Genomic DNA, 27,915 nt, shown 5'->3' with positions numbered 1-27,915 from the left:
CTACGTGTAGCTCCTTAATCACCCGTCGAAGGAGGGGGACGGGGGCTCATGCTGCAGATGAGGCACCTGGCCTCCCGGGCACCACCGACGGATCCTGTTGTCGTCGTCAACTGTCCAGAAAAGCACATCGCACAGCTCCATAATGAGATTTAATTGGTGCTTTAACCTGACGTTTGCCCCCTTGTCTAATGACCTCAATCCCGTCAGAAGGATTAAGTCAATCAGAGCTTCTCAATCTTAACCCACTGACCCACATGGATGTTACCTGGTGTGACCCTCTAGGGTTTTTTTTTTTTTTTTGGTGGACTTAATTCTGAGGTCCAAACACCGTGGTTCCTTTCTTCCAGGGATTTGGGACGTTGCAGCAGATTAGCTGGAGTAATGCCACAATGGAACATGTAGCATTGTTGGAGGACACAAACCAATGTTTCCGTTCAGGCCTCACTGTGACGGATACTTCTGAGAGTCAAGGGAAATCCAATTAGTGTATTAAGATGCTCCCCCCCCCACCCCCCACCCCCACCCCGTCTGATCTCATACTGTCCTTATTCCCTTCCTAGCACAAATCCTCTTTAAGGTTGTTCTTTTTAAACCTTTTTAGGCCTTGTAAAACATTCAGTGCTCCACATCTTTGTGAGAATAAGCATTAAGGGGAGGGCAACAGTTTGTGCAATCAGATTGACCTCAAGCTACGTGCTAAAGAATATGGTGAAAGCATAATAAGTGTAGAAAGAACCCTAATTTTATTTTTTTAGCTGTGCCAATAGGCAATTAGTTGCTCCCTAAAGGTATAACATCTTTTATTCCCTCTTCAGGGATTTTGAAGCTGCCATGTTATGGACAACGCCACAGTCTCGCTCCATGAACTAATATACTGAAACTAATACACATGTTTATATTTTAAAAGGTATTTCTCTGGTCTGTGTGCACCTATCAGGGCTTTAGCTGAGAAAAATGTATATTTTTAAACATTGTCCAAGGTGCAGATTTTTAAACGCTCAGTTTATGGTGATTTCAACAGGATATCGCAGAATAATTCAGAACAATGTTGTCCCTCATCGGCCTCATTTGATGGTCGCTCTGTTTCTATCAAACTTTGGATATGAGCAGAAGAAGTTTATGACTGAGAGAAAAGCAAAAAACACACTAATGTCATTTTAGAAGAATCTTTAGCCTAGCATTGCTTTAGCCATACTCTGGATTCTCTTCATTTGAATTTTGATGTGGTGATGTCAAAAGTTTTCCTCATGGATCAATGAATTATTTGGAAATTACAAGAATAATGTCATAATATTAGGCCTATAAGAATAAAGAACACTATGAGAATTAAGTTATGTATGAGAATAAAGTCATAATGTTACGAGAATAAAGTCACGCAGTCATTTGCACAATCGTTTCAAAGTCCAGACGCTAATAATAATTTGATGCTGATGTGCTAAAAAGATTTAGTGTTAACTTAATTCTGAAACCACTTTACAGGATGCTCAACATTCCTCATTTTAACACAGGGTGAAGAGGTTTCATAAAATTAATACTTTATTATCACAATTTTATGAAATCAAACTTAACACCATTTAAGATGAAGGGACTCTGAATTTGTTGCTGTTGCTGTCTGATGCACTGTTAAATAATTAAATCTCTTACACACTAACCAAATGAAGGAACATGGTTGTAGTTGTGTGGGGTGCATTGAGCAATATAAAAATATTTTTTAATGTATTAAATCTTGTCAAACGAAGGGATGTAACATAGTACTTCATCATGTCATTTGCATTTAAAAAAGTGAAAATCTTCATTAATTACTCAACATAACTAATATAAGTGGGCCCTGGACTGATCCCTGAGGAGCACCATTAGCTGCATATCTTCACTCTCCTTTAAAGGTACAAATGTAAAAAATTACTAAGATTTTCATTCATCAGTCAAATGTTAAAAATAAACACAGGAAAGAGTCATAATTAGGAAGTCGTTTTTTGTAGCATAGCTCATTTTATTGTTTAAACAGTTTTGCATAGGAAATATATCCACTTCCAGTAATTGACTGCAGTAAAAACAGCTGCTAGCAGTATAGGCTGGATATAACAGTAACAATCACAAAAAGTTGAGCCTTTATTTACACTGATTTTAATCTTGTGGCAATTTTAGCCCCTGCATCAAATGTAACCAGCTTGAAGGCGTTGCCTAAATGCTTCGCATTACTAAAAATCAATAAAAAGAAGGGATATCAAGGCCTTCGCTATACAGTTCACAATGGACACCTGCGGCTCCTAAACTGTAAATTAAAAAGATAAAATAAAAAATACAGGTTTCCAAAAAATCCTCTAAAACATACATTCAGATACATACATAGACCTTGAACACACTTGCAGTGTAACTACGATCACTACTGGAGACTGCTTACATACTGTTTTTGTTGTTGGTGTTGTTGTTGTTCGTTACGTACATTTCCGCTGTAGTTCCTAAGAGCGAAACGCGTGTGCAGAGTGAAGAGAAAGTGCCACAAGACCCCCCCAACTACCCCCAACTCCCATTAAAAACAATAAGATAAAAACAACAAACAACAAATTTAGCTCGGCAGAGGAAAGAAAATACATTACTTCATCTTTTCACTGCACATCATGTAGCACTGACCCTTTTTTTTTTGCTCCACTCCCCAGAAAAAGAACAATCGTTTTTTAAACCTTAAACAAGTTCGACTTGGACATGTGTGCTGACACAAGAAGAGTATGAATAGATCACAAAAAAAACAAAAATAAAAATCCATGAGCATGTAATGAAAAACGCATTTCCAGATGAGTTAGCCGCACTCTCCTCGGAGTGATGCAAAGTTAAGTCTATCACATTCTAGTGTTATATACAACAGACGCCTGGACAGCTAAGGCAGGCACTGCATCGCTATCCTCTTGCATCGTGTAAAAATGCTGGTTTTCACGTTTGCTTTTAAAACCTGACGTTGAGTGACTAGCAGCTAGCCAAAAATATGGAAGAGGTGTATTGCTCGAGTGGGTTGAACGTGAAGTTTCCCTTACGCCTGAACGCCTCTCGGTCCCTTCAGAGCGCCCGACGTTACACAAAATAAGACCACGCGTATTGCATGAGTGCCACAGGTCCTCCTTGCGCACGGTTGCCCCTTTTCCTCTGTGATGATTTTAGCGTATTAATACTTTAAAAAAGAAACAAACAGAAATAACAATGATCTGACACGTTGCTGCAGATACACCGAACACTGTTTACAGTTTTATAAGGTTTCAGTAAGTTTCTGACATTCAAGCTGGAAATAATAAAAAAAATAAAATAAAATACCTCAGCTGGAAAAGTAAAGTACCCTAATGTGAAGCACCTTAAATTTATACAAAGGTTGTAAGTGTAAAACGAGGGGGTTTTCTATAGTACATCAAGCATGTGAAAAGTGCAAAATGACTGATGTGTAGATACTGATATTTTTTTTTTTTTTTTTTTTGGAGGTTCTTGACAAGACGATTAATGATTTATCAAAAAACAAATTGGCCGGCTAAATCAGCTAGCATGCCGGCTGCTTCGCTCCTTCATCATTTTGTACTTTTGCAGATTTGGTTGTTTCTGTGCCCGACTGCCACAAGATGCTCTGTTTTGTTAATTTGTAACAAAGCTTTGTGCACTTATTCTGACTGACATAACATCAATTGTACATGATTATCGACGCATAAATGAAGACTAATTCACTTTTTTTTTTTTAGCTTGAAATCAAAACCGGAGGCTATAGTCTTTACTGCATGTCCTCATCTCTGACCTGCGAAATCTAAAAAACAAAATTTAAATCATGTATTTTTATTTTAAATAGTAGTGCAGGCAGAAGAAAGCCTTTTGATATGATTAATACGGGTATGAAGGGGTACGAATTGAACCAAAATGTCAGGTAGAAAACAACCAAATCTGTTAAGGTACGAAGCAGTGAAGGGATAAAGCGACCAGCAGCTAGCACAGGTTGACACAGATCCAAAAGGAAAGGGAACGTTTTAATGTTTAGGACGTTTGTCACTGGAGATTTTACCCTGCTTCTCATCCATTTAACGTCAGATGCAATCTGGGGTCTTTAATTTTTTATGTATTTTTTTTTAAATATATTTTTATATTTTTTTGTTTGCTTTTTACTGGTTGACATCACCTCCCAGCTGCTACAACAAACACATTCACACCACTCGCTTGTTGGACAAGAATTTACACTTCTTTGAAAACAAAAAGCTAACAAAATTAACAAATATAAAAAAAAAAAAAAAAGAAAGGAAGGAAGAATGAAAGAAATAACAATTTCTGAGAAACATCACATCACACTTACTATGGCCACACTAATTAAAGTACAATTCAAATATTCATGGAGATTTTTTTTACCCCCCAAAAAGAGTAAGATCTAAGCGCTAGGAATAATGAGAAATAATAACATTAATAATAGTAATAATAAAAAAAACCTTCATTGTTCTTTATTCTTAACGATCTGCCATCTCTCCAACCCACCACATTCTAATTTTTGTCTTTACATACAGTAATACAAACGTGATGAAAACACTTCAGCTTGCTATTCGGGGTAACCTGGAGAGTTCTAACTCAAATCCAGCATCTAAAATAAAAAAAATAAAAAATACGCTAAAACTCTAATCAATTTCTTTTCCTAAAATGGAATTGACTTGTTTTTTTTTCCCCAACAAATGAAGATTTACAAATACAACCTTCAGAGAAAAGCTCCCCAGAAAGTTTTACAGTGTACAAACTCCTGTCCTACGGCAGGATTTTAAAAGAAATAAAATGCTTTTTTTTTTCTCTTTTTCTTTTTTTTTTTTAAACATAAAGACCCTCATCTTCTCTTTTCGTGTAACGTCAGAGGCACTCGATCGCACGACGTCCAGCTCGCAAACTCAAACACAGGCTCTCGCCTTGCATGCACGTTTCAGCTGCAATAGAGAGTTTAACCCTCGCCAGACTACAGCTAGCAACACGATCAGGATGTTTACCTTTATGTACAGTCTCCCAGTTTTACCGAACACTGACAGCACAGTGACCCTGACATGTTTTCAGCTCTCTCTCTCTCACACACACACACACACACACACGTACAAACACACTTGGGGGACAATGCACTTCAGTGGGTCTCTGATGGCCGATGGCTGCAAAGCACTTTTTCTTTTCCAAAGTAAAAACCAAAAAAGACGGAACAGTGCACAAACAGAATGGGGGCCACACTTTGAAAATGACATTGCTTCTTCCAATCTGCATAATAAATCCGGGTGAAGACGAAGAGCTTGAGCTTGACTTGAGGATCATTTTGTAACTGCCCACACCGGAGAGAGAATTTACAAACCCTCCGAAAAAAGGAGACGCTTCTTTCGCGATTGTAGGGAAAGAGTGCAAAAGAGCTGCTGTTTCTCTAAAAGAGAAAACTCTGATTTCTACATTAACAGCGGTATGATTGATATACATAATGCCCTGTATTATGCCTGAGAGATTTAGATTGAGACTTCTGAACACTGCACGGGGGGGAGAAGATGATTGCCTATGTGCTGTATTTAAGTGCTATATATATTTGATCTAATGGAATCTATTTAAGCTTCTAGTCGGCCATTAAAACAACATTCTTCTCTAGTCCAATAATTTCTTTAACACACTTTTTACTGGTTCTGCAAGGGGAGTATGTGTGCACATGGTTTATATACATTTATACAAATCTGCTAGGTATAAAATACTCTCTAAAGGCTTGCCCGAGCCTGTCTGGAACTGATTTTGACAGGTCTCACTAGCATTAGTTGGTGTGTGATTGTTGCGCAGGTCACAGGCCACTTCACTGATGTATTCGTTAAGGCATCTATTCGGGACTTGCATTCTGCTGACGTCTCCCGAAAAAATAAGAAATAAAATAACAAACAAAAGGGCGTGGCTGAAGCCCTCTGGGATCTGAGACCGACCAGGATTCTACGGGATAAAAATGATCTCCTAAAATGATTGTCGTGCTCAAGTCAAGCCGTCTCTCCTGTAAAATATATGAGCTCCTTTTCGAAAGGTCGCATGCTAGCACCCAAGGTGGAAAGTTGAAAGAAAGAGTAACGGTTAGGCATGGGTCGGTATGACTTTGAATAAACATAACACGCTTGCGGCATTTACGAAAACATTTAAAACAAACTATCTAATTGCTTTTATATAAAACGAAAGCGACAATTATTACTACTGCTAGCAAAACTATTTAAAATATGAACTATCACTGCTATAAAGTTATCTATAAAATTTAGTTTTGACCTTGATGTCAACTTAACCAAACATCTAGAAAACAAAACACCAAAAATTTTAGTTTACAAGTAAACAACTTTTTTGCTGGAAGGCTAATCGTATAGCTAGCTAACACCAGCTGGAAAATTAGTCGGACTTTCTGCTCTTAGCATTACTTTAAGATTGATGGGAGCTCTCCTTTATGTTTATTAAATGACTGGACCATGTTGTTTTGCATCTGGAAATACTTTTTAAGGAAAAAGTTTAATTTTCCTTTCTTCCTTGTAAGCGAAGAGAAAATGTAGAAGCCTTTATTAAGCTAGCTACTATTTTAGCTACTATTCTATTTAGAATGGTATATCCAAATTAAAATATAGAGCAAAAACCTGATTTTAGCAGTAGGGTTGTTCATCATCAAGTGTCTAATTCACAGAATATAAAACCTTTTTGCCAATCTGCTCTTTTTAAAATCACACTGGGAGCATTACAAGCGTATATTAGCTTGTTGAGCTACATGCGGATGGGCCTTGCCTGAACTGTATTTAATAACAATGAAGGGTGCCGCTCCTTTAGTTACTACTCATGAAATGGTAACTAAAGGAGCAGTTGTGTTTTCACATCTGGAAATATTTGTCCAGTCCAATTTGTCTTTCTTGTAACCTGGTTAGCATCATAGTAGCTTTTATTTAGCTAGCTAACTGGTGGTGCATTGATAGGGACAGTGACGTGGTTCGCTCCGCTTCTTACAGCAGGAGAAAAACTGCTCATTCTGAGCTTCATCTTATTAAAAGCGCTTTAAATCTTCAAAACAGTATGACGGGAAATTTTTAAACCTTTTAAAAAAAACTTGATAACCCCTGGTACGGGTAACCGACCCATGCCTAGTCACAGTTGACTAATTAGTGACTTTGCAGCCGTGGATGGACCTAAAAAGGGTGCATTATTATTTTTATACAGACTTCTAGAAAAACCTCACCCTTTTCCAAAAATAAAAAATAAAATATAATACACAGAAAATGTTTCACTGTCATTCAGTAAATGCTGGAGGAAAAGAAAAACAAATCCGACCTTTCCTTACACTGCATAGAAAGCAGTCCCCACTTTGGTCAATAAAAAAAAAAGAAAAGAAAAGAAAAAGGAAAACACCCACAACAACAACAACATCATCAACAACAACAACAGCGACGGACAACAATATCAACAAAATAAATGCATTACTATATTTTCTATCTCCAAACTAGCCTCTAATAATTGACACATCTATAAGCACTACCTACATAGGCAAAACTTGGTATTGCATAATTTTCATTTTTCTGAATTCCACCCCCCACAATAGTAACGGGAAGATGAACAAAATGAGCATTGAAATAAGAGAGAAAACAAAAGATGAAAGGTTATTAGAAAAACCACCAAAATACTGAAAAAAAATAAAAAAAATAACCAAATGCTGGTAGATTACAAACTTTAAAACAGCAACTATACACAGCCTTGATATGCAATGTAACTGTGAGATAGAGTAGTACATGAAGTTAAAAATCAACAATTTCATTCAAAGTACAAAACAATTCTTATCATAAAAATGTTAATTTGTTTTCTCTCTCTCTCTATAATGATAAATGCAGCAAAAACAACTGTAGTGATGTCTCTATATTTAAAGGCAAGGCACGTAATGTGGACTATATGTCGTCGTGCAAAATTAGGAGTATCGGAGAGATTTTTTTTCTTGTGTGTGTGTGTGTGTGTGTGTGTGTGTGTGTGTGTGTGTGTGTGTGTGTATATGCATGTTTTTCATGTCTGGACTGGAGGGGCAACAGCTGTGGGATTGCCATGCAGAGATCTTGATTTCGGGGATATGCCACCACCTGGATTTATAAATTCAGTTTTCAGCCTCTTCCACTTTAGAGTTCACCTTGCACAAGCTGTAGCTTTACCCATGAACATTACAGTACATTTGCATGGATAATAACTGTACACATAAGCTTTATAAGCTGATGGCCAAATGCTTTCTTTTTTTTTTTTAAATTGAAACAAAATGCCTCTTTCACGCACACTTTGTGTGTGTAATTTCTCGACTTATTTTAGATTGAGAAAAAATAAAATTGCCCATCATCATGGGAAGTGCTCAGATCAGATTAAGTGCTGTTTTTTTTTCTTTTTTTTCTGTTGCACAGGTAGCTTTATGCTTGCCTTCAAACTGCCTTTCACGCTTTTTACTCATGCGAAGAGATGGATATGTGACTGAAATCAAATTCTTAAACATTTAATAACTATCCCCCTTCCTTTAGAGTCTTAGGGCAGTCAGACTGATAGCTTCCCTTCAAAAACATTCAATTGCACTTGCCTCTGTCGCAAATTTCTTCTTTTTTCTTCCTATTTTATTATTACATTCCTTTTGAAAAGGACTCGCGAGTCGTATTATTCTTTTTTTTAGGAGGGGTCAAATCTCAAGCTGTTAGCATTTAGTGTTTTTTTTTAACAAAAAAAAACTGCATTGAGAGTTCTTAACTCTCTCAATAAATGTTTACATTAGTTCTTGAAATAAGTAGCAGTAAAGAAAAAGTCAACACATTTTTTTTCTCCTTAAAAACAAATATAGTCGTATCACAGTAAACTGAAATCAAACGGAAGAAAAAAAAAAACACTCTGAATTCACAATTTTTTTTTTTCGTTTTGTTCCTACGGGTGTACACAGTGAATCGTTCATTCGTTCAGAGTCTCTGAGCCATCCACCAGGCAGGTTATTTATCTGCAGACCCCCCCCCCCTCTCGGTAGAGCGTGTGTGTGGTGCGGGGCGTTTCGAAATGGTTGTCACCTTCCTCTGACGTAGAACAATAAGTAGGAATTAGAGTCTAGAGTGTCATGCAATTAAACATTAAGGCATCTATACATCACAGTATTCAGATGGATTGAAAAAAAGTCCTGCAAACGCAACAACTGACTGGTGGGTGGGTTGGTGGGTGTGTGCGAGGAGACATCAGACCTGAAGCTTTTCTTCTGTCTTTTTCCTTCCTTCCTTCCTCTGAGCTCTCCACTCATCATCTTCACTTCAGGGCCATCGTCCATCATCATCAGGAGGAAGATGAGTGGGAGCAGGAAGATGGACAAGGTGAAACTGGGATTAGGAGGTTTTGAGGGAAGGGGGTGGGGGGATGAGGAGGGGGGGGTTTGTGCAGCACCTGCTGCTTTGCTGGTTTCATCCCTGGCTGCAGACACCTGCACTTCCAGCTCTGCACCTCGCTTCCACCCTGGGTGGACGTGGGGGGGGGGAGGGAGGGAAGGGGGTGGGTCAAGCCTCTGCGTGCTCAGTTCCCGGTCTCGGCGGGGACCAGCGGTTCACCAATGATGTTTATGCTGTAGTTCTGGTGGACATTTGTTGGCAGAATCGGAGTCCCGTTCGACACTTGAAATGGAACTAAGCTCGCCCAGGTACCAGGACTGGAGAAAAAAAGAGAAACACACAGAAAGATGTACGGAGATAAAGGTTAACGAGATATATCAAGAGCTTCTGTTGGCAGACCTGTCAAGTTACTGTGAACAAGAATGGTTACACTGCAAAAACTAAACTAAAAATAAGTCAAATTTTCTTGAAATTAGTGCATTTGTCCTTGATTTGAGCAGGTAAATAAGATGTTTTGCCAATGGAATGAGATTTTTTGCACTTAAAACAGGAACAACTCATCTTTATCATCTTATTTCATGTGCAGTATATCTAATTATCTTAGTTTAGGGGTCAAAATACTCACTCCATTGGCAGATAATCTTATTTAGCTGCTCAAATCAATGATAAATGCACTTTTTTCAAGAAAATTTGACTTATTTTTAGCTCTGTTTTTGCAGTGTAAAAACACAAGATGACAAGAAATGGGCCAGATTTAGGATCTTAAAAACACTGCAAAAAGGGAACTAAAGGTAAGTAAAATTTTCTTAAAATTTGTATATTTTTCCTTGATTTGACCAGCTAAATGAGACTATTTACCAATGGAATGAGAATTTCTACCCCTAAAATAAGATAATTGGACATCCTGCACTTGAAATAAGATGATGGAGCTGAGTTGTTCTTATTTTAAGTGCAAAAATCTTATTCCCATTGGCAAATAGTCTGATTTACCAGCTCAATCAATGAAAACTACACTCATTTCAAGAGTATCTACCCTACTTTGAGTTCCCTTTTTGCAGTGAAGCTATGGCTTCAAATCCCATAAAATCTTCCGTCATACCCTTCCAACAACTTTAAAGTCCTTTTGATGATTTGCCAGAGGAAATGCTGGAGTAAGTAAAGTTTTCTACAAGCTGCTATGTTTGCCCCTCAATTACTAGAAACACACATTCGGCTGACTGGACTCACACTATGGCGTGCATAAAAAAAATTAAATTTCAAACGCATTGGAAGATTCTGGGGAGAAAAAAAGGAGGCCGTGAGCTTGAGGCGGCAGTGGCGTAAGAGCTAGGGAGTTTGTCCTGTTACCCTGCGCTCTGACCGTCTCAGTTGTTGTGTCCTTGGGCAAGACGCTTCATCTCTGACCACCCGCATTGGCTGCTGATGGCGGTCAGAGGGCCCGGTGGCGTCAATGTATGGCAGCCTTGTTTCTGTCAGTCTCCCCTAAGACAGCTGTGGCTACCAACGCAGCTCGTCAGCGTGTGAATGGCTAAATGACTGAATGTAGTGTGAAGCGCTTTGGAGTCGCCCTGGACGTGATAAAGCGCTATTCAAGTACAGGCCAGTTACCGTTTACATTGCTACAGGGCTGTATGTTATTAGAAAATCATGCCATGGAAATATTATTGCTAAAAGAGATAAATAAACATTTATTTCTCATCTTATGGACACTGTAATGTGTGTGAGGTTTGGGTATTTACTGCAAGAAGACTCTATCCTGCAAGTTGAATATTACATATGTAGGAAAAATGTGAACACTTGACACCCTTAAAGGTAGTAGCCAACACCATTTGCATTCAAAAAGATCCTTTACAATAATAATGGGGTGAACAACAATGTTGCAAAGGCGATAGAGGCATAGTGGCTATTCAAATATTTACCACGAGAGCGGGAAAAACTGCTCGCTTTAGAATTTTTTTTTTAATGAAGATTTTCCCAATTCATTTCCTATGTTGCTAAGATTGATAATGACTTCAGCATCAATAGCTGAAGTAAATTGTTAAACAAAACAAAAACAGAGATGGAAACTAAAGGAGCGCCATGAATGTAGCAAACAACGAGCGGTATGTCTGTTAAGTAGCTTTATCTTCATAATTAACCATTGCTAATATGAGTTAGTTATACTTGTTAGTCTATAACGAGTATAACTAACTGGTGTTAGTAAGATCAGGTACAATGCTGCAACCATCATGTTTCACAGTGGGGATGGGGGGGGCGTTCTGTGTTTTTAGGCACTGTGAGAGAATACCGCGGCAGGCTAACCATTAGCCGCTAGCAATGCTAAGATTTGCTTCCTAGCTTGCTATGCTAAAGGTCTGTTTCAGTAGTATTAATGAATCTGGATTACCTTTTTATTACCTGTACTTTGAAATCTAAAATAGTTGTGCTGATCAAACCAGTTAGAGAGTTAGAAACACCTTTATTTAGCTTGTCAGGACATAAAAAAGCTAAACTTTTAGTACTTTTCGGCACTAGCTTAGTTCTAGGACAAGCATAATAGGTGAACTGGGATATTCTCTTTAAAACCCAGTCTGAAATCTCTTAAACAATAACAACTATTTTTGAACCAACAGTTTTTTTTTTTAAAGTTTTGTAAAAAAAACATTGCCAAAAATCTCCTCTCCTCTCCTCTCGTTACTTCAGATGATACTGTGGAGACTCCCATGCCGGTACGTGCCTAGAGATGACACAACCGGTTTGATCTAAGCTGAGGTGATTCCAGATCATGTGAGAGGGTCGTGACGGAGGGCCCCCTTCTCTGCATAGATGAAGAGCGTGTAAAAAAAAAAAAAAGAAGAAGAAGAAAAAGAGTGGGGGTCCCTACAAGCTGTCCTATCCCTATTCATCTCACGCTAATGGCAAAACAACACGGTGATTGTTCCTGGGGAGCAACGGTGCTAACTGAAAACGCGACCGGGAACAAGTGGCATGTTGTTCCCGAGGGGTGCTGCGCTGCGTAGATGTCAGATAATTAGCCCCCGCCTTCTCCTCCTCGTCCTCTTTACCCTCCTTTTCTTCCTCGCCAGCCCTCCAGTGTGTACCAAACGCGCTGCCCGTGCCTGGGATGAGAATACCTGCGATGCAGATTTCAAGTAAGGAGAGTGGAAATGTTTACGGAGGGAGGAGAGAGAGAGAGAGAGAGAGCGTCCCAGTGAAAGCCGCTCTTCAGCCAGTCTGGGTTTCACATGAACCCGCCAGTCGCGGCTCTTGCGCTTAAAACAAAGAAAGTGCAAATTTAATTCACCTCAGGGCGTGAAAACTCCAGCTGGCCCCCCGAACGAGAAGTGAAAAGATGGAAGAAAAAAAAACGAGAAAGCCGGGGAGATGTGTTCAAAACAAAAGCAGAAAAAAAAAAGAGTTGTGTTACATTCCAGCTCACAGAGGGTTAAATAAAAAAAGACTAGAAGGCTAATCCTCAAACCGTTTTTTTTTTTTTTTCCTTTCCTGTCCGACCAAGCCTTCTACTCCTGCCTTCTTCCCTCCCTCCTCCTCCAGCCCTGCCAAAAATCATCGGACAGGAAACGAGGGATTATATTTTTCCTACCTTGCCAAACAAAGAGCGCACAGAGCGGGCCAGAGGGCTGCAGCTCTCTCTCTCTCTCTCTCTCTCTGTTTCTCTTTCCTTATGAAACTTCTTTAGTGTAATGGCTAACATTAAAAAAGGGGGTGGGGGTGGGAAGACCACACAGCTACAAAAGGGCACTTGCGGGTCTTTGTGTGCAAATCGTTTTTAATCTCATTAAAATCGACGGCTGTCAGGCTGTATCTGGATCCCATGAACCAAAGCTGCGCCGCTTCTATTCGGAGGCTCGTACGGCGCCTCGCAAAAAGTATCCGTATACCGCTTAAACTTTATCTGATTCTGTCAGCTTACGACCCACAAACGTCTGTGTGTTTAATTCATGATGAACGGTTTTCCAAATGAAAATCTCCTCTTCTGCCAGTATTAACCCTGCTGAATAAAAAAAAAAAACACACACAGCATGATGCTGGCACCACCGTGCTTCGCTGTGGTGCAGATGCTGACTTCAGGGTGACGTGAAGTGTCGTTTTATTCCAGTTTGCATGCTAGAAAGTTGAATTTTAGTCTCTTTTTGACTTTCAACATTGTTGGGTTGTGTCCCCTACATGACGTCTGGCAACTTCTCACGTTTTCTTCCCAACAAAAGCCTTTTTTTTCTCGCCAGTCTGCACTGATGTTCTCCAACAAACCCCCTCTGACGACGGTGCACTAATTACCAATATGGTTATAAAGGCCAACGCTACACTAGATTTACCCGTGTGCCTTTTCTCTGTGTTGGTCTGTCACAGAAAACGAATGTTTGTGGTTGCAAATGTGATAAAATGTTGAAAAGTTCAAGAACTATGTTGGTTTGACTAGACTTTCTTAAAATTCTGTGTAAGAATTAAGAAAAAGAGAGTCAGAAATTGATTAAATTGCATTGTCTCAGTGGCTTTTTATAGCAATTCTTCCCCCTCACAACATCAAAAGTCCCACACTATAACTATTTATGCTCTACACAAGATATTCCTGCCCTCTAGTAACCCGACCTCCGTGTTGGCATTTCCTCAGGTAACCTTTAAGACGGCCTGACTACCCCAGGTCCGTCCGGCTTCCCAAAACCTTCCCCGAATCGGCTTCCTGCAAAGCGTGGCCAGGCCGTACGGCGCGCTTCGTTTAAGGCTTAGCTCACTAAATTAGATTATCTAATGGCATCTTAATGGATTGCTGACCCATTTCCTGCACAATGGCTACACGCTAGTCTCGCAGGTTTTTTAATTTTGGATGCTCCGGTGCTGAGGAGACGCGCTCGGCTGTAAGGGCAACGGGGATAAAAAGAGGGAACCAGCGGATCGCAGCTATATAAGTTGAACGGCTAGCCGTAAATAATCCACCGACGGGGAGAGAGGGACGTAATTCAATTATGGTTCAGTTCTTGTAATAAAATAAGATAAATCCAGTTCTTTAAATTTGTCCTCATTACTGTACTGTACAGTCACATGGAGAAAGAAGAGAGGAGGCATTTCTCTCTCTGCTACCTCTACCCGCCTATTAGGAGGCCTGTGGAGGGGGTCCGTGCTGCACGCATTTGTGTTTATGACTTCACCAAATGCAAGCTGACCTGCACACACGCTCTGACACACTCACACACACGCACACACACACATGGATATGTCTGCGAATCCAGGAGAACAAGAGGTGCAGGGAAACAGGAAAAGGCTCAGCTCAGCTTGCCTGTTCTGCCATGCTGAAAACGATTCAGGATTTCTCCCGCCCCAAGAGAGGAGAGAGAGAGACGCAGCGTGGAAACAAGATGGACGAGGTGACCTGTACCTTTAAGTTAAATACAAGCAAAGCCCGGGTCAAGATTAAGCAAAGATGATTCCCGCATGGCAACAATTATGGCCTAAAACTACGTCAAGGGAGGCATTTTTTATTTTTTTTTGTTTAAAAGCAGGAAAATCTTTGCAAGGTTCCTCTGCAAATATGTTGCAGCTCTTACATCGTCTTGTTCTCGCTTTCCCGACATTAAACGTAGACTAAGACGTAGATAAACCTGTACTATAACAAGTCTAATGGTTCACCAATCAAGTACTAAAATATAGGTCTTTTTTTTCCCCCTCACTTCATGAAAATAATTTTTGGTCTTTAAACACATCAACAGACAACACGTTCTGGAGTAAATTATAAGTTCATTAAAAAACAATTAAAGGTTGGTGAATAAATGAACCTTTTCCTGCAGCAGCATAGTCTCACTCTGACAAAAAAAGAAGGTACATTTAGTCACTGTGGAGAAATATCCAAAGTTTTAATCATTTTTCACCAAATCACCAGTGGCAGAATTATTGGAATCCCTGCTGTGAATGCCTGCTACAGCCCTCCTGTGCCAAAAAGGACCGCACTTAATCTTCTCCTGCAACATTTCACAAGGTGAGAGCACACATAGAGAGGGATCTTTGACCCTTCAGCCACTCCAGATCAGACGTGTCCAAACATTTTGTCACGTGGGCCAAAATCCTCAAGCCAAAACTGCTTGTGAGCCCAAAAAACCCCAAAACATTAAACTGAGCATTAACAAAATACTTTAAGCATTCAGTATTTTAATTAAGCTAATATGAAACTAAAGACATTTCCCCCCTAATTAAACACACGCAATAACATTTAAGGTTGCTTTTTTTACTAAGTTACTGCAATAAATGATTAATAAGTGTACGCTTTGATGCATAAAAGGGGATCATCTTGCAATGCGTTCATTTTCTGTTGGATTCAAAGCAAAGGTACTGGCTTTTCCTTAATGCTGGTACTTTCAAGCGAGGAACATGAAGTACCTTTTGGTTTATATGGTCGACGATCGCATTCGCTTGCTTGCACAACTAAAGCAAAGTTTATGCAGGTGACTTTGGATGTGTTGTGGTTGAGATGAACAGCTGAGAGCTCATAGGAAACCGGAGCTCTTTAGCACCGGTAAAAGCCAGAGTCGTGTGTTTCCAAACAGGATTTAATGAGGAGAAATGTTTAATAATTGCAGGGAAGAGTTTAAATCAGAATAGAGGGAGGCAGAGAGGGGGGGATAAAAAGGAGGGAATGGAAGACATCAAAGAGACAATAACCAAAGAAACGCATGAATTAGCTGCAGCACTAATAGGAGCCACAACTCCTGACCAGAACATCTCGTTCTGGTTAAATAACTTTTTTTTTTATATATATGTGAATGTCAAAAAAATAAAGAGCAGACATTAAATCCAAAGGGCAAAAGTGTAAATACAAGTGATATGTGAGATATAAGAGAGATGGCAAGATGAAAAGAACGAAAAGGTTACCTTTGCCAAGTAATCCCCAAAGTGTCGTCAGTGGCACTGGGGCCATAATGCCTGCCGTTTTGAGTCACGCTCCAGTCACACTTCCTCAGCTGTCAATTAAAACCTAGCGGTCAGATCACTGGGCCAAGACAACGTCCACTTCAGATCACACTACAACTCAACACTGTATACACAAAATACATGCAGGACAATCTAGGGCAGGACTTCACAGTGGATCCACAAATCTAAAACATTTATACTTGATGAACTGTTTTATTTATTTTTTTTTATTTTTTTCTATTAATTAGTGTGGTAGAGAGTAGTCAATTCAGAGCAGACATGAAGAAAAATCAAAGCATGCAGTTAGAGTTAGTGGCAGCAGCTAACCTGGAGGTTAAACAAATTTCAGTATAAGTAACTAAATGGGGTTAGTTGGTTAGAGAATGTGTAATCAGTGCCTTAAAGTATTCACACAATTTAAAAGTTTTCCGCATTTTCTCGCGTTACAAACACAAAAACCTCGCTGCACTTTAATGCTGTTTTTATATGACTGACCAACACAAAGTAGTGTGCAATGCTACTTCAAAACGTTACAGCTGTAAGTGTTTCGTCTGACTCTTTGGTGGCGTGTCTCTATCATCTTCACACGTTTAGGCGCTGAAACTGTTTCCCATTCAGCTGTGGAAAGCATTTCAAGCTCAGTCAGATTTGATGGGAGAGCTACTGCGAACAGTCAATATGAAGTGTTGCAATACATTCTTGATTGGATTTAGGTCTGGGCTTTGACTAGGCCGCTCCAACACATGAATCTGTTTCGATCTAAACCAGGGCTCTGCAACCTGTGCAACCTTTACACCTGCAGCTTTGGCTCTTAAAAACTTAGACCAAAAATACAGGGGTCTGAATGTAAAGGTTATTTGGAATTGCATTTAGATGTATTTCGTTCTGGAATATATGCATAACATTTCCAGAAAGAAAGAAGCTAATGGTGTATAAGTATTTTACTATAGATAAATGAAGTATCTTTTTGTCAATAGGCTGCAAACGAGTTGCTTTTTCATAATTTTGATGCCATTTGCTATAAAAATCAAATGTCCAATTAACTGTTTGTTAAATAATAATTGTTGATCTGTAAACAAGTGTCCTATAGTATACTACAAAAACAAGCTCTTGTTTGAAAGAGAGGTGTAACTTTTGAGGCTTTAAACAAAATTTGTTCAGCTGGACCGAGGGCAGAAATGGCTCTGCGGGTCGTAAAGGTTGCTGACCCCTGGTCTAAACCAATCCATGGTTGTTCTGGTCGTACATTAAAGATGCTCGTCCCGCTGGAAAGCTTCAGTTTTTCTTCCAGGACCGTCCTGCTTTGAGCTCAACCTTCTCCTAACCCGTCCCTGCTGCATCTCCACTGCCTCACAATAGGTACGATGTGTCCAAGATGTCTGATGTGTCTTCAGAATTACGTTTGGCTAACTTTATGACCCTCCCTCACCAACAGCTTTCATCTTGTCACTCTTTTATAAAAAGGTCAGAGCTGTAGAGTGCACCACTCATAATCTTCCAGTCAAGGGATTCTCCTACCTGAGCTGCGGCCCGCTGCAGCTCCTCCACAATTAACATGGGCCTCTTCTCTGTGGCTAATGTTCTTTTTGTCTGAGCCTATGTTTTCGTTTAGACTCCCATCTCTTGGTGGGTTTCCGGTTGGGCTAGCTTAAAACTTCTCCACAACTTCATCCCTAGCTTGTCGGCTGTGTTACATGATCTGCACAACGCTGTTTTTGCTCACCAATGTCCTCCGTTAAACCTCTGAGGCGTTCAGAGAGCGCCTCGGACTATTGGCGCTAACGGGGGGTCTGAACGCACCTATCCTTGGAAGACATTTTAAAAAACATCGAACTGTTTTTATCGTATGCACCGCTTTGTGTTGGTCCATCAGACAAGGTCCCAATGAGATGAAAACGGCAACTTGTGGCCGTTTCAGTGAGAAAATGCAGAAGATGTCCAGGTGCCTAAAAAAGTGGCGCAGGGCGTCTGTGAGCATCTGAAAGCCGTGCAACGCGTTCGATGCATGCACCCTGCCTACAACCCCGGCCTCGCTGTAAAGTGCTCCCCCCCCCCCGATTCAGGACGCACTGCGCATGCCCTCCAGCATGCAGACTTTATTTTTTCATTAGCTAACTGTTTTTATTGATTTAGGGTCACAGTGCAATGAAGTTAAACCACACACACACTCGCACACACACACACTCACACTAACCCTCCCTTTCCCACTCTTTCTTCATCCTGCGTTTGAAAACACGGCAACCTTACATACAGATTACAAATTACTGCAACATAAAAGCCACACGCGCGCGCGGGGCCTCGTCGTCTCCTCCGCATGCATTATGCGGGCGCACGTGTCTGCAATCCAGCTGAGAGCTATCCCTGCCAAACGCCGAGCTAACCTTGCCCTGTGGTCAACGCATTCATTTAGTAATGCATCGGGATAAAAAAAAAAAAAAAAAAAAAAAAGTGCACCGTTAGCACTCTGCGTGCAGCGGGCCGGGCGCTCTGCAGAGGCTCTTAAGAGAGATTTAATCAGAAAGACGCTGAATATTCAGACCCATTTGCAGCGGTCAAGAAATGTGCTCTTGGGATTTTTCTTTTTTTTATTTTTTTTTTCTCCTCGCAGCACCTGGATGGCTTCCTTGTTTTATTCAGGGAGCGGTTTCTCCACATCCTCCGTGTTTCAGTGAAGTAAACGTGAGAGAGCAGCAGCGGACGATTAAATTTGGCCATTTAATCAACAGCTGCTGAGGAAAACTAAACCAGGAAACAATGAAACTTGCTCCTTTAAGAGTGTTTTTGTTTATTGGAGGCCGGGATGGTGAACCCCCCCCCTCTGACAAAAACACCCGCCCATTGCCGTTCACGCACTCCGCAGCCTTGACAATAGCACGGAGAGGACATGCGGGCTGAGCCAGACGCTCCGTGCCCACCGCTCCTCGAGGGGCTCGCCATCTGTCCGCTGGCACCGACACATCAGAGCGGCGGCGCAGGGCAGCAGGGGAGGAGAAGATGAAGAAGAGAAAAAAAAAAAAGGAGAGACGGTGCCGGGGAACGTTAGCAAACAGATGCGGGCAGATTGTGGATTAGGATCCTTCCTTAGATAATACCAAATGACATCTGATCACAGATCTCTCCCTGTGGAATGCTCCGCGGCGGCGTTTCCCTGGAGGGGGTTAACCAAGGCGGGAGATGAATGGAGGGGTTTTCACACGCTCGCTGCCTGGGACTCGCAGAGCAGGTGTGGCAGCGTGTGGCGTTGTTGTGGTGTTTTTGTCGCGGGGGGGGGTTTCTTTTCTGTTTTAAGGCCAAATGTGCCGCGTTTGTAATTTATTATAATCCCAATTTCTTTTTTTTTTATTAAAAAAAAAGGCCTTCCTTTAAATGTAAAACCTTTTTAATCAGTTAATCACGTCATAAATTAGCAAATTTAGCCCAAATGAAAAACAGTCTGAACGAATATCAGAAGATCTTTACATTCAGTGCCATTTTGTCTCCCTGCATCCACGAACTTCAACGTATCTCAAAGTAACACACAATTGGGAATTGGAAGGACAATAATAATAATAATAATAACAATAAGTAGTAGTAAAATCCAAAAGCAACCGATTGTCTTGTCCTAGACAGTAAATGGAGTCCACCTGAGTATAATTTAATCTCAGTCTGAATCACTGAACTATATTATACACTGGAGTGCTAATCGCCCGCTGTTAGAACGAGTCGCTTTGAAGCCACCAGCCGCCATATTGGTACTCCCTATTTTCCCCCAGTAACTAAGGAATATGTGCGCTACAGCATCGAATAACGAGGATTTTCTCATGTTCAGGGGGGGCTTAAAACTTTTCAAATGTCAAATGCCATATACTTTTATGTTATGTTCTAAAACTATCAAGTACTGAGAAAGTCATGTGCTGAAATATTTTGCATTTTATTCATTTAAATATACATATATAACATTTATAAATATATAAATAACAATATAAAAAACATATATTTACATATATATATATATACATATACACATATTTATATATACATATATGTATATTTAATATGAATAACATGTAAAATATTTCAGCACCTAATTTCCTAGTAGTTGATAGTGTTAGTACATCCACTGACTGTAGAATTACCTGTGAAACGTTTTCACTCAGCCAGAAAACTGCTTGTTGTTGCAACCAAATCCTATGGGATTCTGTGAGAGTAGGGAGTAGCAAGATGGCGGCCAGTGACTTCAGTTTTTCCGCAAAATCAGCACTCCAGTGTATTATATAGCTCAGTGGTCTGAACCCAGCGGTTCTAGGAAGGCCCTCGGAGGTTTGTCAGAGAACATCAGTGAACAAATGGCCTCGTGAAGACCAAAAAGCACCCCCAGCATCTCAGCAATCCTGTCGTGGATAAATTTAAGACAACATCCTAAGCTCTGAACATTTTAATCCAGAAACCTGACACCGGCCAACATGGAAGATGGCGGTGGCAGCATCATGCTGTGGGGTCGCTTTTTCTCCAAAGATGAAAAAGCCTAAACACCTTTTAGACTTTTGTAAGTGCAGAAAGTTTCCAATCCCACCTCCTCTACGCACCACTTTGTGTTGGTCGATCATGAAAAATCCAAATCAAACACATTTAAAGTTTGTGTTTGAAAAGACGTACAGCAAAGCCTGAGGGGTGTGAATAACTTTGCTAGGATCTGGAGGCTGCAGATCATTAAAATGATAGCAGCATTCCAAAAATATCACTTCATCCTCCTTATTTTATTGTGAAAAAAAAAAAAACCCTTTGCGTGAACCCTTTACTTGAAATTCCAAAAAAACAAAAACGCAAATAAAGAAGAGACGAGGCCCAGTGCTACCAAACTTTGCAACAAACGCTCACCACTTATCATGTGGAAGTGCAACAACCGCCTGGACTCGACACAATAAACACACCCTCGCCAGATGAGGACAATGACGGAGTATTTTGAGAAACTGTTTAGTCTTGAGAGACTTGGCTCTGACCGAGTCTCCTTTTTTTTTTTTTTTTCTGCTCCGAGAGGCTAAAGTCCAGGCCTTTAAATCAGGCCAAAACAGCAACAGAGACAAGCAGACTCAAGATGAGTCACTGGGAAGAAAAAAAAAAAAACTCAGGGAACGCTATCTAATAACCTTCACAAAAGTTGTAATTGTTACTTTTTCTTTTTTAAGCCACAGCCATTACTTTCCTGATTGTGTTTGAGAATATGTCGGGGTTTTTTGCGATAGTTTCTGTTAAGCTGCTGTATTTCTTCAGGGTGGGGGGGGGGGGGGGGGAGATTTATATATCTCATAGCCGATTCGCGCATTGAGATCTGGAGCAAAAATGGGCTTCAATCGAGTGTGGGAGCACATGATTGGTGGAAATTCGGCAGCTGCCCTCAGATCACTGCTGGGCTCCGTGTTCGCTTCATGCCCCAAAAAACACACGGCTACCAGAAAATGTGGAAGACACACCGTACGACTTCGGCCAAGTGATTCCTCCCTTTCCTCCTCCTCCTCCTCAACCAGAACCAGACAAAACTAACAACTCCCCTCATCTTTTTGGTATATATATATATATATATATATATATTTTTTTTTTAAAACAAATATTTTTAAAAACTCGTGAGAAACAAAGGAAGATGGAAAGAGACAGACAGCGGAGAAGAAAAAAAGAAAAAAGAATAAACAGTGGCCGGTTTTGTGATTCCTGCTAAACGTAAGGATATGAGCAAGGAGGAAACCCGGCGATCATTATGTAGCTGCGTGCAGATGCATTCAATTAGTTGTGGTTGGAAAAGCCTTGGCCTCGGACCAGCTCTTTCAATAAGACGCGGTGGAGGAGAGCAGCCTCTCTTTACCGAGCCGAAAAAAAAAAGGAGGGGAAAAACAAAAAAAAAAACTGCAACGCTTCTAACACACAAACCACTTCTGTCCGAGGACATCCTACAGCAACACGACGGCACCTTGTTATAAATCAGCTTGTAGATAAAGGAGTGTGTTATTTAAAGAAGTGTCTAAAGTAATATGTGAAGGAAACAGAAAAGAGAAAACAAAAAAAAGATTGTGACCCTCCACCTTTGGTGTCTCTTTCTCCAACTGGAGCAAAAAAATAGGATTTTTTTTCTTCTTCCCCAAACTCTTGTATTAAATCTCAGCCACACTCTGTCTTTAAATATGAATCCTAACACTAAAACCTGCGCTCTGGGTTACATAATAATAATTTAAAAAAAAAGAGTTTGACGGAAGATGAGCTTGTTTGTTTTTAAGTTTCCTCACACATCAACACTTGGGAAGTGTGAAAGAATAGAAAGAATATTCCTCATTTGTTCTGCCAGTTTGTCTGTTCAAATCTGCTCTCTTTTTTTTTTCTTTTTTTGTCAATCTTTCAGAATTGAGGGATAGAAAAAAAATGAAAATAGTACGAATAAGAGGAACGGTTTAATTAAATGCTGTAGCAGAGGACAAAGAACTCACCTGTTGCTGGTGGAGAAAGGCAGGATCTCTAGGGCTCAGGCCTACAAAACGATTAGACGTTGGGGTGCCAGGAGTTGAGTAGCCTGTGAAACGAGTCACCACAAAAACAAAAACAAAAAACAAAAATTATACGTGACATCATTCCAGTTAGCTCTGAAAGCAACGTAAATGTAGAAGAATGCGACTTCATTTAAAAATCTGCCACCATAAATGGGAAATGTCTCCATACCAGTTTTTTTCCAGACCGAGTACAATTAAGAGTACTTTAGTTTGAGCACTTGCCAACTCCAAGTTACAATACTGAGTACTTAATAAATTGGGACTTATAGATCACACATAACTTGACTTCAAGGGCAATGAACTCGGTAAGAGCTTCAGGTATGCGTCTGGAGTACTTGGTTTGTTGTGCTGCAGCAAACTCTTTGAATTCTGCGTCATGTTGAGTCTTGAAAAGCTTTATCTAATTTTTGTGTTAAAAGGGACCTTGTTGCACCCTCTTCACAGCTTGGCTGAGCACAGTCTCCCTTTTTAGTATTCTCCATGTTTACCTTGAAATATCTCCAAACCACAGATACTTTTTTCCCTCTACTGCTAGCTAATTTATCTCTTCTTTATTTTATTTTCTGAGGGTCAGCAAACAACCTCTTGGTGTATTAGCCCCACTACCTGGTATGGAGTGGCGTCTAGCCTTTGAGTTGCAGCGTAGGAGGAAAATTAAGCATAAGATTGTATCGGTCCAGAGTATCGGTTTTGGTTTTACAAGTACGAATAGGAGTACTTGATACTGGTATTGGGACTGGTATCAGAATCAGGCCACCATTAGTTATATACTGAAATAGGGCTGGAGGAGTCCCACAGGGCTCAGTTGTTGGACCACTGTAATTATTTTGGTATTTTTACAAAAGTAACAAAATTTTACACAAATGCTACTTTTTATACAGCTATTTACTAATGAGATGTTTTCTATGAGAATATGCACACATTTTTTATCCCTAGATTGTGATAAAAGTCATTTATAGAGGAATTCAACATAATCAGCAAAGTTATATGTAAGAAAATGTTAAGGGTGTAAAACAAGGCATTTTATTTGGCCCACACTGATTTTTCTGTTATTTCAACAAAAAATTATTTAAAGTGCACCCTCATGCTTCTACTATGTATTTAATGCTTTCCCTAAATTAATGCATACATGTTTTTTGTTTTAGATGGCACTGAAAAACGAACAAAAACATTAAATTGTTGGATTTTGCTGCTGCATGCCTTGTGTTTGGCATGTAAAAGGCGATTGGAAGAGGCGCCAGCTTACCTTCTGTTGGTATTTTTACAAAAGTAACAAAATTTTACACAAATGCTACTTTTTATACATCTATTTACTAATGAGATGTTTTCTATGAGAACATGCACACATTTTTTTTATCCCTAGATTGTGATAAAAGTCATTTAGAGAGGATTTCAACATAATTAGCTGACTGAGCATAGTACCTGTAAGTGAGAACAACATATTTAAAACATTTCAAAGGAAAGTAATATGCTATGGGTGTCAAACGAGGCATTTTATTTGGACCACACTGATTTTCCAGTTGTTTCAACAAAACTATGTAAACTTGTAAAAAAAATAAAAAAAAAATACCATCTTCATGCTTCTACTATGTATTTAATGTTTTCCCAAAATGAATGCATGCATGTTTTTTTGTTTCATTTTGCAGTAGATGGCACTGAAAAACGAACAAAAACATTAAATTGTTGGATTTTGATTAAAAAAAAAGCAAACATGTACAACATAAACAAGCACTGCTGCATGTCTTGCGTTTGGCATGTAAAAGGCGATTGGAAGCGGCGTCGGCTTACCTTCTGTTGATGTGGTGATGGGCTTGGTGTCAGGCATGGACAGCGTGACGGGTCGCACAGGGCCGTGGTGCGGGGATGGAGCCAACACGGGGGTGAAGTGGCCTGGGACCTTTCCAACCCCCTGACCACTGCTGTTAGGCTGCACGTTGGGTAGAGATGAACAGAAAACACCACCATGAGCAAGGGGTTAAGCAAATACATACAGTATTCACCCTCCAACCCTCTGTCTTGTTTCTGGATTATTATTTTTTTTTACCACACTAAAAGGTTTCACATCTTTAAACAAGTATTAATATTAGCCAAAGACAAGCTAAGTAAATATAAAAAGCAGTTTTCAAATTATATTTTTTGATATTAAGAGAAAAAAGTAACCCAAACCAACTTGGTCTGGTGTGAAAAAATAATCATTCCTTCTTCAACAAGGCATTTACATTTTTTGGCCAGCTTAGTTAAGTTTTACCAGATTGCTGCCAGAGTTAGGGTTGGACATTTATCATATTCTTTCATGGTTATTGTGAAAATGTTCTTATTGGGATAAGACTTTGGCTTTATCGTGACAACGATAAAATCCAATTAGCGGTGTGTGAAAAACCCCCAAAACTTTCAGTATTGTAATTTTTTTTTTTACAATTTTTTGCACTTTTGGTTACTTGAGGGCAGTAAAAAAATATCAATAAATCCAAAAATCTAATTAATTGCAGTTTCTATGTGGGGTTTAGTGAAAAAAAATCAAGCTATTTTATGTAGCTAGTGTCCTGATGAATCCTATTTTAAATTCTCTTTTAATGTGTTATATTATTAAACATATATTTTTAAGCACAGCATTTGTGTTTATGGTAAATTAACTGAACTTATATAGCCCTTTTCCAGTCATGCTGACCACTCAAGGCGCTTTAGACTAGAGCCACATTCACCCAGTCGCACTCACATTCATACACCGTAGGTAGGCAACTTGGAATTAAGTGCCTTGCCCAGGGGCACATCAACACGTTACAGGGGGAAGCTGGAATCGAACCCACAACCTTCCAATTGCAAGATGACTACTCAACCTATCAAGCCACAGTCGCCCCACATTGATGATGGGGCTATAATTAATGTGACGTGCAAAAAGACCGCAGGACGCTGTAAATAGTTCAATTTTATCGTTATAACCACAGTACCACAAACATCATGATATAATTTCAAATCTGTATCACGCACCCTAAGCCAGACTTATAGAATCAAAAATTTACTTAAATAAAAAAGGCTAAAAGGTCTCAAAAAGCAACATATCCTGCCCGAATATACAGAAGAAAGAGGCTGAGCAAGTCTAAAGCCACCGCTGACCGAGCTGAAGGCAGAAACCGGCATCACACTTCCCACACAACATCTCTTTTGGGGGCAAAAATATTCTGCTGACTGATGAGACAAAAGTGGAAGTTTTTGGAAATATTCTGACTTGTTACATGTGTTGTAAAGCTACCACAGCGTTTCAGAAACAAACAGTGAAACAAAGAGATAAATCTGGTGGTAGGGTAGAGTGAGGGCTTTGCAGCTTTCAGGACCTGGACGACTTATTACTGGAGCTCTCTGGCAAAAACGAGAACCAATTGGGATGCTGCGGCGTGACCATAAAGCTCCCGGTTGATGGATGAAAATCCTCCAATATTGCTGAATTAAAACAGTTCTGGAAAGAAGAGTGGGCCCACATTCCTTTACAGGGGTGTAAAAGACTCATCACCAGTGATTGTAAACGTTTGATGGCAGCTATTGCCACCAGGGATGCCACAACCGGTTCAAACCGCATTTTGCATTTACCTCGGGTTATCTTAGGTTTGAAAATTAGCTTAGTGATACGAGAGCAGAACAACACCAGGACTTGTTGTTGGTTCATTTAGCCGACAATGCGCCGATGGGTAATCATGTCAAAGTTATTAGAAAGTTGTGTCGTAACCGTAAACCACAACGACCCATGACGTTACAAGGGGACGTCCTCTGCGCGGTGACTTATGGTCACAGTTGGCCAGATCCGACTAAATTAAGGCTACATTCACACTGCAGCCTGAAGTGACCCAATTCCCATTTTTTTGCCCATATGCGACCTGGATCTGATCTTTTTATGACAGTCTGAACAACACAGATCGGATTTTTTAAAAATGCGACCCAGGCCACTTGGATATGTGGTCCTGAATCCGATACGTATCTGATCTTTTAAAATGCGACCTGTGTCTGTACGGCTGGGTCGCATTTATCCGACCTGTACGTCACCGATACTCGACAAACGTCACTATTCTGCGTCCTGCTATGCAGAAGTGGGAAAAAAGACGACACCCATAGCGGACTACAATGAGAAGAGCAGTCAATGGACGGAAAGCTCCAGTTAGAAAATAAATTAATGACTGCAAAATGCGCGCCAGCATTATAATCCATGTTTACTTCCGCAAACACTGAGGACGCTTGCTACGTGTGACGTCATTGCGTCCTCCAGTGCGCATGCGGGACACTTAGGTTGAACGCACTCAGTTCACACAGGAGATCACATACAAGTCGCATATATTTAGAAATGTGAACGACCACGCAAAAAAAAAATCCAATTTCACAAAAAAATCTGAATTGAGCATTAAGACCTGCAGTGTGAACGTAGCCTTTGACGGGCGTGCCATTGCACTTTACCAAAACGGTCAACCCTGATTTAAATTTTTTTTTTTTAACTGACCCATCATAATTAAAAACGACCAAGTAAAGGCAGCTGAAACAATCACTCTTAAAGATTTTAGCCCTTTCAGCCGCTGTCTTGTCACAGTTATTACTAACACCCAGAGGGGGGGGGGTTGCCGACAATGGATTTCCTACACGATTCCTCACAATGATTTTAATGGCGCTCATAAATGGAGTTTAGGGGGACGGGGGGGGGGGGCATGAAAAGCCAGAGAGGACTGTGGAGTGACCCACCACAATGGCGTGAATGCGCCGCTATAGAGGGACTATATATATATGAGGGGGGGGGGGGCGTGGGGGGTGGGGCGGCCACGACCGAATAAAGGAAGCAAGTGGGAGCTGCTCTTTGAGACGGCTGGAGACTGTCTGGGCCGCTCGCTCCGAGGCCGCCCCGAGTTCAAAACTCAAACAGGCCTTTTCGCAGAAGAATCGAGTCCGCGGGGGGTTCCCTCGCTTGTGAATAGAATGTTTAATTAGAGTGTAATATAATCTGCGTTAAAGCAAGCATAAAACATTCTGGCACTCGTCCATGGGATTATAAGCGCTGTGTTATTTGCAGAACCCCCCACCCGCCCCCCGCCCCCACCACACCCCAGCCTCGTTTTCATCCCCAGTTCTCCTGCAGCCGCTCTTCCTTCCTCGCCCCCTCGCCTCTCCAGAACCCCAGC

The 27,915-nt window shown here is 40.4% G+C and overlaps 1 protein-coding gene across 7 annotated transcripts in view; it reads right to left on the bottom strand.

Moving 5' to 3' along the window:
• Positions 1-1,966: 1,966 nt before the first annotated feature.
• LOC105936132 (nuclear factor 1 B-type) overlaps positions 1,967-27,915 on the bottom strand; it is a 114,791-nt gene continuing 88,842 nt past the window's right edge. For 6 of the 7 annotated variants that reach the window (XM_036146570.1, XM_036146572.1, XM_012876795.3 and 3 more), the window contains 4 exons: positions 24,551-24,689; positions 22,703-22,785; positions 16,212-16,300; positions 1,967-9,667 (listed from right to left, as the gene is read on the bottom strand). In XM_036146570.1, the coding sequence (XP_036002463.1) occupies positions 9,535-9,667; positions 16,212-16,300; positions 22,703-22,785; positions 24,551-24,689 (444 nt within the window). In that variant the 3' untranslated portion in view covers positions 1,967-9,534. The remainder of the gene's footprint in view (positions 9,668-16,211; positions 16,301-22,702; positions 22,786-24,550; positions 24,690-27,915) is intronic. The other variant, XM_036146574.1, reaches the window with a different exon arrangement.

Source organism: Fundulus heteroclitus, chromosome 14 (genome assembly GCF_011125445.2).
Source record: "Fundulus heteroclitus isolate FHET01 chromosome 14, MU-UCD_Fhet_4.1, whole genome shotgun sequence".
NCBI classification, from domain to species: domain Eukaryota; kingdom Metazoa; phylum Chordata; class Actinopteri; order Cyprinodontiformes; family Fundulidae; genus Fundulus; species Fundulus heteroclitus.
This window is presented reverse-complemented; position numbering and strand designations above follow the sequence as displayed.